Below are 16,088 nucleotides of genomic sequence, written 5' to 3' on the forward strand. Positions count from 1 at the left end.
GGAATTAAAGCAGGACTGGGAGTTGTTATTAACTGTTGAACTGTAAGCATGAGAGCCCTATAGCCAATCAGCACTTGCCGATTCTTAGAAGTCTTTGAGCCTGAGGTATGTAGGCAGCCAGCCAAAATTTTGGCAAGGAGTGCTTCAGGTCTGCTCAGGTAGAGGGGAGAAAGTTTAATAGGGTAGGTCAGTGGTATTGTTTGAGAGAGTGGGTAAAATAGGATTTAAAGGGGGAAAATAGGAATTATAGCCAGTGGTGTGGCCAGGATTCTGCTAACGGAGGGGGGAGGGGGGGTTATCCCTCATTGGCCCAAAATTGGTGGAATCTGAAAAATGGCCTGAAATTTGGTGGGCCATAAAGTTTTGTGGGCCCTACATTTTTAAGCTCGAAAAGGTATGAGCTTCTGCACCATTGGTGCTCTAGTTTTTTATAGTTTTGATGTAAATTGTAACCTTTGCAATCACCACTTAAGGTGTATTTCAAAAAGCTTGGGTACGTGGATTTGAACAATGGCAAAAACAATGGGGGGTTCTGGGTCTGAAAGTACACGGTTGTTTAACTTCATGTGGATGCAAAGGGTTGAAGGTCATTTGAATTCACCAGAGGTCAAAATCTAAAAATCCTTGTAAACTCTGTAACTTCATAAAGAAAACTTGAATGACCTTCAAACTCAATATGTGGATCCACCTTAGTACAAAAACCCTATCATTCGTCGTATAAGTCCATGACCATTTGAGGTCACCAGAAGTCAAAGTCTGAAACCCTTGTAAACTTCAAAAGCAAAGTTTGGATGAATCAAGTAGATTGTATGTGGTTTCAACTTAGTGAGTACAAGATGCCTATTGTATTCTGTGTAGGTAAAAGGTAATTTAAGGTCAACAGAGTTCAAAGACTAATGACCTTGTAAAGCCTATAACTTTATAAGCAAAGCTTGGATGAACTTCAAACTCAATATGTTGGTCCACCATTAACAGTGAGTACAAAATCCAATGTTTCTGTGGAATTCAAAGGTCATCTGAGGCCAAAGTCTGAACACTTTGTACACAGGACAACTCCAATAGATTGGATGATCATCCTTGGTATGTGGATCTTAATACTGAGTACCTATAACTTTCTGTGGAGGTCAAAGGTGATTTGAGGTCAACAGAGGTAAAAATCTGAAGACCTTGTAAACACGATAACAAAATCTTTATGGCGGTTGAATTTCACATTTTGTATGTGGATCCATTGTAGTGAGGACATCCTTGTTTCTGTGGCGGTCAAAGGTCATTTGAGGTCAAAGTCTGAAAACTTTGTATACACGACAACATGTTTTGTGAACTTCATATTTAGTTTGTGGATCCATTTTAGTGAGTGCAAGATACCACTTGCTTTCTTTGAAGGTCAAACATCATTTGAGGTCAACAAGTAAAGGTATGTTAACTTTGTAAACACGATAACTCAAAACCATATGGTGGGTGAACTTTATAGTTGGAAATGTGGATCCATCTTAGTGGGTACAAGATCCATATTGTGTTCTTTGGAGGTCGAAAGGTCAACAGATACGCTGGGATGAACATCAAAACTAAGAATGTGACTCCACTGTAGTGCAAGAACCTTATTCTTTTTTGTATAGGTCAAAGGCCATTTAAGCTCAACATGGGTCAAGGTACAAAAATCTTTTAAACTCAACAACCTCCACAGCAAAGCTTAGAAGACCTTCTTACTTGGTAAAGGGATGTGTGCAAACCCCCCACCCCACCCCCCCCCCGGGCTGATATCATAGAGTTCAAAGATCACCATTTTTCCAATTCTGGAAACTTGTAAGAAGTGAAGGTGGCATGAACCTCATACCACCATATAAGGAATTTTATAAGGAATCTTATAAGGGGTACAAAAGTCTTACTGTGTTTAGCTTAATCAGCCTGTCAATTACACTTATGCCACAGCAATAGTAACTACAATAGTATCTGTCTACTGTCAACATCAGTTCTAAGGTTGATCTGTACTGTATTACTTTGTTCAACCAGCCTTTTACACCCTCTTTAACAGATCTTCTCAAAAAGTTTTTCATAATATTTCCCATCCATACAGAAACATATTGAGTGGATGTGTTGTTCAATTGGTGTGGAATAAAATTGGGAGGTTATTTTAGAATGATTGTAGTCTGCCAGCTACAATTGTGAAAATGCCTTTCTTCATTTTTGGTTCCATGATAATTGTAACCTATGCATTCATGCAAGCAGAGAGTGTGTGGGTGTGTGTGAAGCCTGGCTTGTTAACACGATATCTCAAGTAGGGAAGCTTGGAGCAATCTAATATTTGGCACATATTTGGCGCATCTGGGTGACCGTTGACCTCGGGTTGACCTCCGGTGACCTTTATTAGTTTTTTGGTTATTTGAATTTTCGTGGCCGTAAACGGATCTCAAAGGTACTTTCCGATCAAAATTGTCCATAGGTAGACCCCTGTGCGACCTTACCAGAGGTCAAATTTTTTGTGTTTAATAAGTACAGTTAGGGTGGTCTCACAGACTGGTCATGTTGCTTTTTGGAATCAGCGTGTCAAACTACATCTGACCATGAGGTTAAAAGGTCAAATCTTAAAAAATATGCTTATTTTAGGAGATACGGGGCAAAACAAAAAAAGGTTGTCAAGAATTTGATTTATGATAGAGCTCTGTGTGCTAAATAGAAGAAACCAACTCCCGCTTCAATCGGACACCAGGTTCTCAAGGTATGAGGGGCCATGAGGTTGGTTTTAATACCTTTTTAGCAATAACAGTGTGCACATCAGCAAGGGGAACATTTTTGATAAAAACCATTAGGTCATCCAGTGTCATTCAAGGTTGCTTATGTGCAAAAAGCTGCCAAATTATGCTAAGTTTTGCAACAACTTCTAGTCACTAAGTCTGACATGGCTGATATATTGGGACAAGTTGTGAATGAAGTAGGGACACGTCTTCCAAAATAGCGTTGATGTGATCCAAGGTCAACAAAGGTCATTTATGGGTTAAAATGGGTTTTTTTTCTCAATAACTTGTGAAACTACCATGCACTGACAGGGTCCGACATGGTTGATATATTGGGACTAGTGGTAAATGGGGTAAAGGATTTTCAAACATAACAGTCATGTGATCCAAGGTCAACAAAGGTCAATTAGGGGTTAAAAACTAGTATTTTGCAATAAGTTGAGAACCAAATGTCCATCAAGGTTGAGAGTTACGCTATTGTAATCCAATAGTCCACCTTCATTTGGGTGACCTTTGACCTCAGGTTGACCTAGAGTGACCTGTATTAGTTTTATTCAAGTTGATTATTTGAAGTTTCGTGGCCATATTCCAATCTAAATTGTCCATAAGTTGACTCCTCTGCAACCTTAATGTGCGAAGTTATTAGAGATCAAGGTTTGGTTTGGTTTGGTTAAAATTCTTAATAAGTACAGTTTGGATAATTCTGTGAGTTCTGTAAAGAAATGACAACTCTTGCTCATATTAGACACCTGGTCCTCAACAGGTTCTCAGAAGGACCAATGGTTGATTTGTGATATTTTTGGCAATAACATTGTGTGTGTACATCGGACCACATGACAATTTTAAGACAGTGCTGCACCCTTGTAAATATTCCTAACAAGCAAGGAACCATTTGCCCTTGGGCTCTTGTTTGTGGAGGTCAAAGGGTCTTAGTTTGGCAGTGAGTTCACAAGCTTTTGTCTGGATCGGCTATTGATCTCAATTTGTGTAGTCTCTTCCACCAGTTTCAGCATAGCTAGGCCTTAAAAGTAATGTTCCACTTGCGTCACGTTTATGATTATGGGACAACTAGAACAAACCTGGGTAGGCCTGTGAGCAATTTTATGTTGCAAAGGCCAGCAACGGTTGGGTAGAATAGGGTTCGTTAACACAACAACGTGGAGAATACGAGGCAGAATACCAATACACTTAAGATGGCAAAACATCTCCTTCATGATTTCTTAAAGCATTTTCCTACTGCCTGTCAGTCACAAAGTATAGAACAATTTAAGGAGTTTTGAGACAAGTTTGCTGTTGTTACTGCTAGGAATTTTGGCAAAGAGATGCTCTTACAACCTCAGGTTATCATTGCGTAAAAAGATCGATTTGATTTAGGCAGTAAAATGGAGTAATAGAGATATTTTTCGCGCATCAATCTGCAGCTAAAAGACAGATAATTAATTGGGAAATTGTACGAAGTCACCGCTCTTACTGAGCAGCGGTTCAAAGTAGCAGTGAGGTACTGTACAGTATATGCTTAGAACTTCCGCACACCTAATTTCTGTATAGTATATGCCTAGTAAAGTAGAGGAGCCCTAATGTAACAGAAGCCAAGCTATCTGTTTCGTAGGTATTTTTACAGATAATAATAATAATAATAATACACAGTTCTTATAAAGCGCAAATACACACTTAAGTCTCAGTGCGCTGATAATAAATAAATGTTGTGTTTTCAATTGTTTCAGTCACTACAGTAAGGCCTAACTGCTTATTTATGATTCTGCATCATGTTTCACTTTGTTCAACACTTACTTTTGGTGGAAAAAGTTTTAATTTGGTACTGCAAAGAAAAATGACTTTCTAATGCGCAATTACGTAGCACCATGCATCTGCCTAACCTTTTGTTCATAGAAAGTATTGATGTTGCAGATCTGTACTTTGGATTCTTGAACAACAATTAGAGGCATAGTAGCGAGTGGAACTTGGTGAGTAGATTTTTAGTCACAGTCACCAAATAGCGAGTACTTTCAAAAATATTTGTCGAGGCCTGAAAACCTTCACAACATGATTTCTCATGGTAGAAATCATGGATACTTTTTATACATGGTATATGGATTTGCCATATTGAGAACAAGAATCCTATTGCTTGTGAGGTCAGATCTCCTATAGGTCACCAGAGGTCAAACTCTGAAAAACCTTTTACATGATATGTAACGATGGAAATTGTGGATACCTCTTATACTTGGTGTGTGGATTCATAACATTGAGTACAAGACCCCTATTGTTTTTGATGGAGGTGTGTATAGCCATGTACAGTAGACTGATCTGTGTAATATCATGCCATAGTGTTATTGTAACAGCTAGTTCTGGTTATACTAACAAGCAGAAGTCTAGTGCATTGAAGTCATCGAAACCTCAATGCATTTTGCATTCTGTTTTATAAGGGCTTGTTTACTTACAATGGTTGAATCCATCCGCGAAAGAAATTCTTATTCTCCTATTGGGTTAAGTTAGCTATATTGTGAACTCGACCCCAGTCGGTTATACCATGACACATACCATGTGTGACCTTCATTGTCACACTATCAGCCTAGTTACCATTCACATGTTTTATCATGAACTAATGCCGCAAAACTCTGGTATTGTACTTTTGTCTTTAGACCCTTTATTTAGCACATGTGAAATAGACCTATACAGATGCAATCTCGATTTAACATGCATCAGCAGAAACCAACAAAGACTCCATGCAGTAAACTTAATATTCCGTAATGCCATGGAGGTAAAACAGAAGGAGTGCCAACTGAAAACCACTGTATAGATTCATAACTCAGTCTAAGAAGAACAGTTTGATCAACCGCACCCGTTACAGGTTAACTCAGTACGTTATCACAAGTCATCATTTCGTCTATTTAGAGGTGAGTTTCCATGCATGTTTCAATATTTTTGGTCCCTGCATGGAACAATTTATTCAGTTCATTCTAAATAATAAGGGGAGAAATATATAATAATCACACACTGCCATATCATCATGATACAGCTTGGCCATCAAGCGATATTTTTGTAAAAAAAAGTTTATATTTGTGCTTTTGATCACATTTTGTGATGTTTTTAATGCTCTGTTCGAACGATTGATTTATTTTATAACAAATGTAGTATTTTCATGCCGTTAGCAAATCATACCTATAGGCCCCCGGCCACGATATGTGTATGTTTGTATGTATTTTAGATCCTCCTGCAAGCAGAAACTCGCGAAGAAGCCATGCACTATTGGCTTATCAAAGCCGCAAGCTGACCAAAGTCAGTCTCTTAGATTCATATTTAACGTCCATGATTATGAATTGTCAATTGTCAACAACTCAGTAACTGGACGACATACATTAATCTTGCAGTGGTATGCTCAAAACTATTGCGAGTCGCAGTGGCAAAGCTAGGGGTATTGGTCAGGGGGGGCGAGAATGGTCTGTAGGGCCGCTTCGACACTATCTAAGCGGAGCGCCACCACAGGTTGGCGCGGAGCATACAGAAATTTTTGGAGTAAAGATACTTCCTAGATCGCCAGAAATGACCCTTTCCGGGCCTTGCTAATTTCCAGATAAAACAAAGAATAAATAGGTGTCATCACCATTTTGTCAGAAAATTACACCAACAAAATGTGACAAATGTCATTAGGTATTTGAGAGCACAATAAAAAAAGTCAATAATCGCGAATAAGTAAAAAGTGGTAAAAAGCTGAAAAGGGCGCCAGCAGTCCATTTGAGTCCGTCAGGGGGGGCATCCGCCCCCTCTGACTGTATGGACGTTCCGCCACTGGCGGGTCGGCCAAAGGAACTAAACAAATAGCCAAGATAAAGTCTGGGCATGAAAACCAAACGACTTGACTGATCCCCTCTCAATCTCAGTCTCCTTGCATAGAGGCACAATGACCATGTGATAGTTATGACGTCAAATGTTGTATCCTGCATGAGTCCCCTCCCTTGAAAGGCCCGATAGATACTATAGTAGCCTACATAGCTGAATAAATGCCTTGGGTTAATTCCTCTTCCAATCACGTTCTTACACATTTTCATGAGTGAGAGCCTATAACTAGAACCCTTGAAAACTCCAAATGCAATAGCAGTTTGTTAAATTACAGCAAGGTACACACATCCGCCGAGTATGTATACGTACACTTGATTGGCACAACAAAAACTTCCCAAATTATGAGCTAGCTATCAGCTCTTCACGGTTTTCAGTTGTTGCTGATTGTTTTGCCTCGTCTTAAAGTAGAATAAAATTTGAAATTCATCTAAACCTAGATATAGATTTAGATATTCCATGATAAATCCAAATCAATATCTCATCATGTATGTCGGCCTATAAAAGGCTTTGTCCGATTTTAAGATTCTTGAGATACTGAATATCAGGCGCATAGGGGTGGGGGCGAAGGGGGCAGCCGCCCCCCCCCTTGAGCATAGTTTTTAATTTTTTTTTTAATGTTTTTATGATATCGCTAGTAATTTCAAAAGAGAAAATGCTATGATGCAACTTACAAGGCCTGGGAAGTGCCATTTCCAGGGATCTGGGAGGCATTTTCAGCCAAAATTTTCCATGGTGGCGCTACGCTTAGATAGTTTGCAATGCCAAATCTATGGCTCTGATTGTTTGCCTACATTTTCGCCCCTCCCTTGGCAAATTCCTGGCTACGCGCCTGCTGAATATTCATAAGTCCAAACACGCGTCTTCGCTGAACTTTTCAGAGCCACTTAAATGGGTCTGGAATTGATCGGCGACAATCACCTTCACTGATACATAAAGTTCCTCGCCGATTATCTGGATGGGTCGAGTAACCTGCGACGGATATGGGTGAAGGCGCCATCCGAAACTAAATTCTACTGTTACCACATACCACAATCGACTGAAAGATAAGCAAGTCACCGTTGAGAAAAGTCAAATGGGGCAGGGGGAGGGGCGGCGTGGAGCAGGGGCCATGCCTCACCTTCCATCGTCAGTCCACGGGGGAAATTGGTTCAGTTAGGGGGGGAGGGGTTCAGTCGGTTTTTTTTTTACATCCAATCGTGGAAGATTTAGACCACTCTAGTGTGCATACCCTCTAATTTTCAACCTCACACAAAACTTCAAGAATATTTATTAGCACAACCGAATTATAGACCTAATTTGTAGTCTATATGTGACTTATAGAATGATCCATTTGGCGTCTACAAGGTTTCCTCTACTGGCCGGGCGAGGACCCCAGACACCCATGCATGGGAGTTCGCTTCATCGACCCCAGGGCCACGCCCTCTCCTGCATCAAATCCTTCTGTCTGCTCTTTCTCCTCTTACATAATCAGTCAGGGAAATTTACAATTGCCCTACCCCCTCCCACCATCACCACCATTGAAATCCTGTGCACGCCACCGAGAAATTCATAATCGCCTAGTTTAAACTCTAATCGGGTATGGTGGCAAAATAACATTGTCCTATGATAGCCAAAGCCATTATCTATCAAGTGGTGTTAGGATATGTCAGTTGCAAACTTCTATCTAAACTCCAAGCGACCTTGGAAAAGTGACAAATTTACTGTGTAAGTCAATGGAGCAATTGATTGTGGCACAACATCAATCATCATGAGAGCGCAAATATAGCTTCCAATTGTTTAAATCGTTATATCATATGGTTTTATCATGTTATCTAATCGTTGTATCGAATGGTGGGAAGAACAAATTTGTTGCCTGTTAGGTGATACTTTCATGGTACCAGCTAAAACATTTCAGCTTTATATCAGTCTAGCTACCTTCAAAAGTCAATGAGTTGTGGTAAACGACACTTACTGCAAAGTAGGCCTAGTGTAGTGCAGTGTAGGAAGAAACACACAGTTGGATATACAAACTTTAGACAAGTGGAATCCAAAACACGAAACCTCTAGAAAAGGACAAACCGTTGGCCCGTTCTGTCTCTAAAGGTCAGTTTATGCCCCAAATAATAGCACGCTATAATTGCTAGAAGTTTTCAAAAAGTATTTTCCTGGAGGTCTTTACTCTCAAAATTGTTCTCAGACATATTTAAGTAACGCACAAGATGACTGAATGTCTAAGTGAGGACAGTTTCCTCGAAGGTTGTAATACAATCAGTTCAAGAATTTTGACCAAAGGTGACCAGATTTGAATGTCTAGCATATTTGGGGTCAATACAGCACACCTTTAAGCTTTGACTTTTGTATTCAGTGTCTGGTCAATGCTAGACATGTATACGACAGGTGTCTGAATTATATACCGTTACCAACACAGAGATGTGGGGGCGGAGGGGGGGGGGTAGAGGAAGATCCAGAGGGAATTAGTATAGTAGTTAGTTATATACACCCAGGAAGTTGTACAGTTACAATTACAGGATGCAGTGAGGGTATTTCTTGGAATATCTCCAGATCAGGGTTTACATGAAATATATACATCCAGTGTATACATATATATATATTGGACAAAAGTGCAAAGACCGTAGTGTAGCAGAGCTGTTTAGAGATTTGCTTTGTTGGCTCCAATTGTAGCATGCTATAGCTTGGAAAGTTTTGTGATTACTTAATCGAACTGCCAGGTCGTAAATCGACCTCAGGCATTACTATTTGCCGGCATAGCTTCCTAACACCATATGGCTCTTTCTTTAAACACTGTGTGGAAATATGTTAAAGTCTACAGTGTAGTTAAATCATACAGCGTTCACACAAAGACCCTCATACAAGAAAATTTTTTGTCAGGCGTTGCAGACTAATTGGTAAAAAGAGGTCGATTTCGTAATCTCAAGAAACTTTTCCATGGTAGCGTGCTATAGTTGGGGTCTATACAGCAGAATTTTAAACCTTTCACATCTCGACACAATTTTTCTAACGAAGGTAAGGTTTTGACCAGGTGCATCTTCCCGGTGAATAAATAGGCTGCATAAAACAGATACACCAGGAACATATTGCATGATAATTCAGTCAACAGTGGAAAATGAAGTATGATTGCTTTTTTGCGTGAAGTGTAAAATACATCAACAGTAATAAGTAAGAACTTTAAGAACAAAAGTGTATGTTGTGATTTAACGTCCTACATTCTTTCCTTCAAAGCTATGGCTAATACGAATCCACCCATCCTCATGGACGCTGCTTCTGACAGAATGGCAAGTCAATACAGCAAAAAAGAGCTGGACACTCTACGGCGACAAATCAAAGAAAAGAAGGTCCGATTTATTTTTGTGGTGTATTCTGATTTTCACGCTATGGAACGAGGAAGAGCTATACCCGTGGAACGATTCCTATCAAGACTTGAGGAGGGTATCTTGATGATTGGTAGGCAGCTTTTTCGGTTGCCAAAGATGGATATCCCGGAAATGCCTGAGTTACCAGCGTCGATGGAAGTAATCGATCTACGTTTCTTTCCTGATCTTAAAACTTTTAAAGTTATACCTTGGAGGAAAGATGTAGCGACTGTCATTGCCGATCCTTACGACGTTATGGGTCAAGGGGCGATTGGTTTCTCCCCTAGGAATGTCGCCCGCAAACAGGTGATGAGACTCAACGAGTGTGGATACGAGATTCTATCCGCTTTAGAGTACGAATTTTCGGTCCTTGATGCTAAGACGATGGTTCCTATCCATACCGACATGACCGGTCACTGGGTAAAAAGTTTCTTTCAAGACTGGGATCTCTTGACTGACATTTATGATAATCTTATCGGTATAGATGTAAAGGTAGAGCAAATCGACAGCGAGGGTGAGAACGGTGTCTACGAATATCCGATTCAACCGTCTATGGGACTTCAGTCCGCCGATGACGGTTTTTGGGTCAAGAAAACCATTCGTGAAATATCGCAACGTAACGGTTATTTGGCTTCATTTAGTTCGAAACCGTTCGTACAATCGAGTGGTGTGAGTGGTCATTTTAATCACTCTCTTCTAGATCTAAAAACTGGGAAACCTTTATTTTTCGACGGTCAAGATTCTGACAATATGTCAAAGATTATGAAACATTGGCTAGCTGGACTTTTACGTCACGCTCCAGCTATGGTTATCTTTGGCTGTCCAACCGCTAGTTGCCAACGGCGGTTCCTTCACTTCGACAGAGCGACACCGCGTAATCGCAGCTGGGGAGTAGATAATAGAACGTGTTCGTTCAGAGTGAAGAGCTACGGCCCAAATCAAACCTACATAGAAAACAGAATATTTGCGGCTGCATGTAACCCGTACCTAACTCTTGCCGTTAATATTGCAGCTGGTCTAGATGGAGTTCTGAACGAGCTCCCTCTCCCACCGATGGTTAAAGGGAGCGCACACCACGTGCACGAAGATGATGGCGGGTCACAAATGTTCTCTGGGAAGTTATCGGATGCCATTAAAGCTTTAGAAGAGGATGACGTCATATGTGAGGCTTTGGGAGAAGAATTTATTAAAACGTATCTCATTAACAAAAAATATGAATGTCAACTGGAAGAAAAGGCTAAGCAAATGGGGGATGAATCCTTCTATGATCGTGAATATTTACCATATCTATAAAAGGAAACTTAAAGGCATTGAAGACTCGCCCCAAACCGTGTGCCGCCCTCTGAAAAAAAAATTAACTTTCCGTTGCTTGCAAGTGAAGTTTTATTCTTGTCGCTACAAAATGCACAGTAATGAAACGTGTTATCTTGTTGTCTTTTATCTGGACCTGAGATCAGGGAGTTCCATAACAACTCCCTGCTGAGATGTCCATCGCTGCTATGTACACTGTGTTGTGGGTATTGACCTTAGCTGTATGTATTCACTGTACACAAGTGTCTAATTATAGACAGTAGCAAGCTGTGTGTGTATTTTCTGGGATCGATGGTGGTGTCTAACACTTCTGTTACACCTCATTGGAAACTAGATCAGATTACCGGCATCAGAAGTTTCTTTGTGCACGAGTCTTCACTCTCTTTAAGCTAGTTGATATCATCATGTGAATTTGGTTTATGAAACATCCACCTTTGATAATTACTAGGTCTTTATTGTTCACGTCGAACTGTATTCGATATTTGAAGATGTTCTAATCTCAAAATGTTGATCTGTTTTAATCTTATTTTAATCTTGTTTTAATCTTGTTTTAATCTTGTTTTAATCTTGTTTTAATCTTAAAATGTTAATTTTTTATTTTGGCTTTGAATCAATTGAAATGATATCTTCTGGCATTTCTTAGACAGTTATCACATAGATTCAGACCACTCTTTTATTTTCTCCTGGTCATCTTGACATAAACTATCAACACAATAGGGTATGCCCTTCCTATTTATCTGGTGTTGGGGTAGCGTTCAGGTTCAGCTGACGAGAATCACAACTTTAGCTTTTTCCCACTGGTGCTTCTTTTGTTGGCTGTTTTGTGTGGTCAGGGATTATCTTAAGCTTTGTTTGCTGGCAAGTATAAATTGATGCAGGGAACCTTTCTCGTGGTAGGAAAGTGGCTACACGTGGGAAGCGGTACTCACGTCCTTCTGAAGGGACGTTAAATTGCGGTCCCGGGAGCAGGACTACACACCCCTGCCTCGTTACTTCAGGGCACTATTCGAAAAGAGAAGGCGAGATTCGCCGGTGTCCTTCCACGCACAAAAAACTTGGAACCTCAATAATTTTCGACTAAGGATTTCCTTAGTCTGCTGAAGCACCTTCGGGTGGAAGCATAATACAAGGTATATCGTTCGTAACTTTCTCCACAGTATTACTCCAGCTTCCTCTATATAACATACTTGCTTCACATTTTACTCATATATACTGTACTTTACTTCATTACTTTGCATTTTACTTTATTACAAAGTACTGTACTGTTATTTATTTATTCGGATTACATTATTATACAATTGGATCTTTACAATAATAATACTACTGGAAATCTTACTCTACTTGTGTTGTGTTTATTATGCATCCCCTGTTATAATGTTTCTACAAATCTGTAAAATTGTGGCATTATTGCATCGAAAGTTTGACTTTTCACCTCAGAATAATTGGATTACGAGGTATCAAAACGATAACTTGATAAATGATAACTTTATTGCCTGGCACTCTGTTTGCTCATACAAATGTTCAAGGCTGATAGATTTAGCATTGACATGGAGTGCATCCATATAGATAAAAATTAATGTGTATAAATTTTGTTAATTGTATAGTTCCTGAATGGTATTAAGGTTAAGGTTAAGGTGGAAACACTTGGTAAAGCGCACATTACTGTAAAAACACTCAATGGCGCTGAACAACAAAACAATTATAAAAACGATTTCTTAAATAAATGAGTCTTTAAAGCAGCTTTAAAAGTTCTGATGGTCTTCGAATTTCTTGTGTCGACGGGGAGAGCGTTCCAAAGTCTAGGGCCAGTGACGCTGAAAGAGCGGCCTGCGAAACATTTGCGGCGTGTGAAAGGAACCTTGAGAAGAATGCCCTTTGACGAGCGTGTTGAACGACCAGGTGTCTTAATTTCCAGCAACTCGGACAGATAAGCTGGTGCTGAATTATGTATACACTTATAAACGAGGAGGAGGATCTTGTACTCAGCGCGGACATTAACGGGGAGGATGTGCAGCTCCTTCAATGCTGCGGAGGCACTATCATATTTTGATCTGCCGAGAATAATTTTAGCCGTGTAATTTTGGATCCTTTGTAGGGGATGAAGTGTGGAGGCCGGGAGGTTGATAAAAAGACCATTGCAATAGTCCATATGAGAGAAAATCGTGGCATTTGCAATTTTGAGACATGTCGACTTGTCCAAATATTTCCGGATCTTCTTCAGATTAAACATGGCGAGGGCTGATGCACGAGCTTTCATGGAAATATGATGTTTGAGATTGAGGGTTTCATCCAAGTAAACACCTAGTAGCTTCACACTATGGGTACGACGGACAGGAGTGTCCCCAATGGATAAAACGTCTGTATTGCACTTTGGTAGTTGGTGATTGCTTCCGAAAACGATAAACTCCGATTTTTCATCATTCATCTTAAGACGGTTAAATTGCATCCAGAGTTTCACATTTTCTAGAGTTGATGAAAGACCCCTGATTGACTCAAATTCTGAAGAAACATCTCCGGGTTTAAAACTAGAGTAGATACTGTGGTCATCGGCGTAGCCAATGAGGAATTGTTCATCACTGATACATGTGTTCATTGTGCTAGTATAGCAGGTGAAATATACTGGTCCATTTATACTACCCTGTGGTACAGAGAAATTGACCTTCATCGGCGTAGAAAGTGATTTGTTTATACAAACAGCGAATTGTCTCTCAGATAAATACGACGATACCCATTTTCTAGCTACCCCGTGAACTCCGAAGCACTTCTTGAGAATGTCCAATAACAGCTGGTGGTTGACTGTGTCAAACGCGGCACTCAAGTCCATTGCGGCAAATGGAGTTAATAACTGGCGCTCCATATTGCACATGATATCATTATATAATTTCAGTAAGAGTGTTTCCGTACTATGGTTGGCCCTGTATGCACTTTGATACGGAGGAAGGAGACCGTGATTCTCGATGTGTTCAGTAAAACTAATCAGAGAGGCCTTCTCCACTATCTTTGAAAGGAAGGACAGATTACTAACCGGGCGATAGTTCTTCTTTATATGATCGAGGTTAGTTTTCTTCAATAGTGGTTTGACAATAGCTTGTTTCCAGTCTGGGTGAAAATTACCAGTGGAGAGCGATGTATTAATTATTTTGCAAAATATAGGAGCAAATATGTCATAATGTTCTTTGACAAGAGACGATGGCAAGGGATCAAGCTGGCAAGTCGTAGGCTTTGCATTACGAATGAGTGCTGTAGCCGTCGATACATCAATGGTAGAAAATGAAGCAAAAGGTGGTACGCTCATCTCGGGTGGGATGAAGATAGGATGGTGCTCGAGCTCATTCCGGATGACATCGACCTTGTTATAAAAATACGTGGCAAAGTCACCAGCCAGCTGATCGTCTGACACACCCTCCGGTAGAGGATTGGTCTTTGTACTGCCAGTAATGTTGGCGACGGTAGCAAACAGTTGACGGGTGTCGTTGCCACATGATTCAATCTTCCTCCGAATGAAGGTGCTTTTCAATGCTTCGACATGGTTTTTGTATTCGTTACGGAATGAACGAAACGAATCATGATTCTCAGAGGTTGGATGTTTCAACCATCGCCGCTCTGCATTCCGTGTTTTAGTTTTCAGCCTTGACGCCTCATTATCAAACCACGGAACACTTTGGCGAACAGTTATTACTTTAGAGATGACAGGGGCATGATCGTTCAATACTCTCTCGGTACGGATCTTATAGGCGGTTACCAGATCATCAAGAGAATCAAGTGCCATCATCCCATCCATTTCGTAACTAAGATCCGATCTAAATCTCTCCCGATCAATCGAATTCAACTTGCGGAACTGAATTTGTTTCCGCACCAGTACTGGGCGAGATGTAGATAGAGTCGCCAATATGAATCGGTGATCGGAAAGAGAAAAATCCGTCCTAATATTTGTGACAGAAAAGTCACTGTTTTCCCGGACTAGTATCAGGTCCAGAGTATTCCCAGATATATGAGTTGGACCAGAAACCAATTGATTCAGCGATAATGCATTGAGCAAGTTGATAAATGCCTCTGAGCCTGGTTCAAGAACACGATTGACGCGAATGTTAAAATCGCCCAAGAGCATGCATCTGTTCGATGTAAGGAATAAGTCACTGGTGTAATCAGAAAACTCCGTAAGAAATGTATTTATTGTAATCGGATGATTTGCCGAATATGGTGGTCTATATATAGCGGCTACATCATTCACAAACGTACCAATTCTGATTTTGAAAAGAGCAAATTCGAAAGATGAGCGTTCCCCGGAATCAATTACTTCGACCGAAATATTGTTTTTGTAGAAAATTCCTATACCGCCACCGATGCGATCTTTACGTTCAACATTGACAAAGTTGTAGCCATCGGCTTTTAAACTGGCGATCTCAATTGTGTCACTATCCTTGATCCACGATTCAACAACGATACAGAAATCCAAGTTTTCAGTCACCACAAAGTGTAAGAACTGTTCACACTTGTTTCGTAGGGAGCGAGCATTAATTAGGCCGAAACTACAGTGATCGTTGTTATCATACCTGGTTTCTGTCGGGAAATATCGGAGAAGTTCACGATGGACACCGTTGTTGTGGTCCCACAAAGATCGCCATTTAACAGTTCTGCGATTCCTAGCCCCTTGACCGCGACAACCCCTGGATCTGTAAATCCCATAATCCCGTAATATGTCAATCACTGCCTGCGGTGGACGTATGCGCGGCTTACAAATTGACCGGTAGTGATACAATTGAGAAGCACTGTAGCGTATAATCCCAGTGTGTGGGAAGATGTTCCTGCAAACACTATATTGATTCACTGTATTACACTGTACTTCCATGGCTAGGCT

General features: G+C 40.4%; 1 protein-coding gene across 3 annotated transcripts; it reads left to right on the forward strand.

Moving 5' to 3' along the window:
- The first annotated feature begins 5,346 nt into the window (after positions 1-5,346).
- On the forward strand, positions 5,347-12,565 carry LOC139963661 (lengsin-like). 3 transcript variants are annotated; one of them, XM_071964673.1, is made up of 2 exons: positions 5,347-5,626; positions 9,789-12,565. In XM_071964673.1, the coding sequence occupies exon 2, from the start codon at positions 9,791-9,793 to the stop codon at positions 11,210-11,212; it is 1,422 nt and encodes a 473-aa protein (XP_071820774.1). In that variant the 5' UTR covers positions 5,347-5,626; positions 9,789-9,790; the 3' UTR covers positions 11,213-12,565. The 3 variants fall into 3 exon arrangements, with proteins under 3 accessions (XP_071820774.1, XP_071820790.1, XP_071820780.1); XM_071964689.1 differs by lacking the exon at positions 5,347-5,626 and adding an exon at positions 7,746-8,651; XM_071964679.1 differs by lacking the exon at positions 5,347-5,626 and adding an exon at positions 8,705-9,572.
- Positions 12,566-16,088: the final 3,523 nt, after the last annotated feature.

Source organism: Apostichopus japonicus, chromosome 3 (genome assembly GCF_037975245.1).
Source record: "Apostichopus japonicus isolate 1M-3 chromosome 3, ASM3797524v1, whole genome shotgun sequence".
Lineage (NCBI taxonomy): Eukaryota > Metazoa > Echinodermata > Holothuroidea > Aspidochirotida > Stichopodidae > Apostichopus > Apostichopus japonicus.

Bases quoted from the DNA above. Each gene is read 5' to 3' on its own strand.
- LOC139963661 (XM_071964673.1), top strand. From the start codon at position 9,791: ATGGCTAATACGAATCCACCCATCCTCATGGACGCTGCTTCTGACAGA.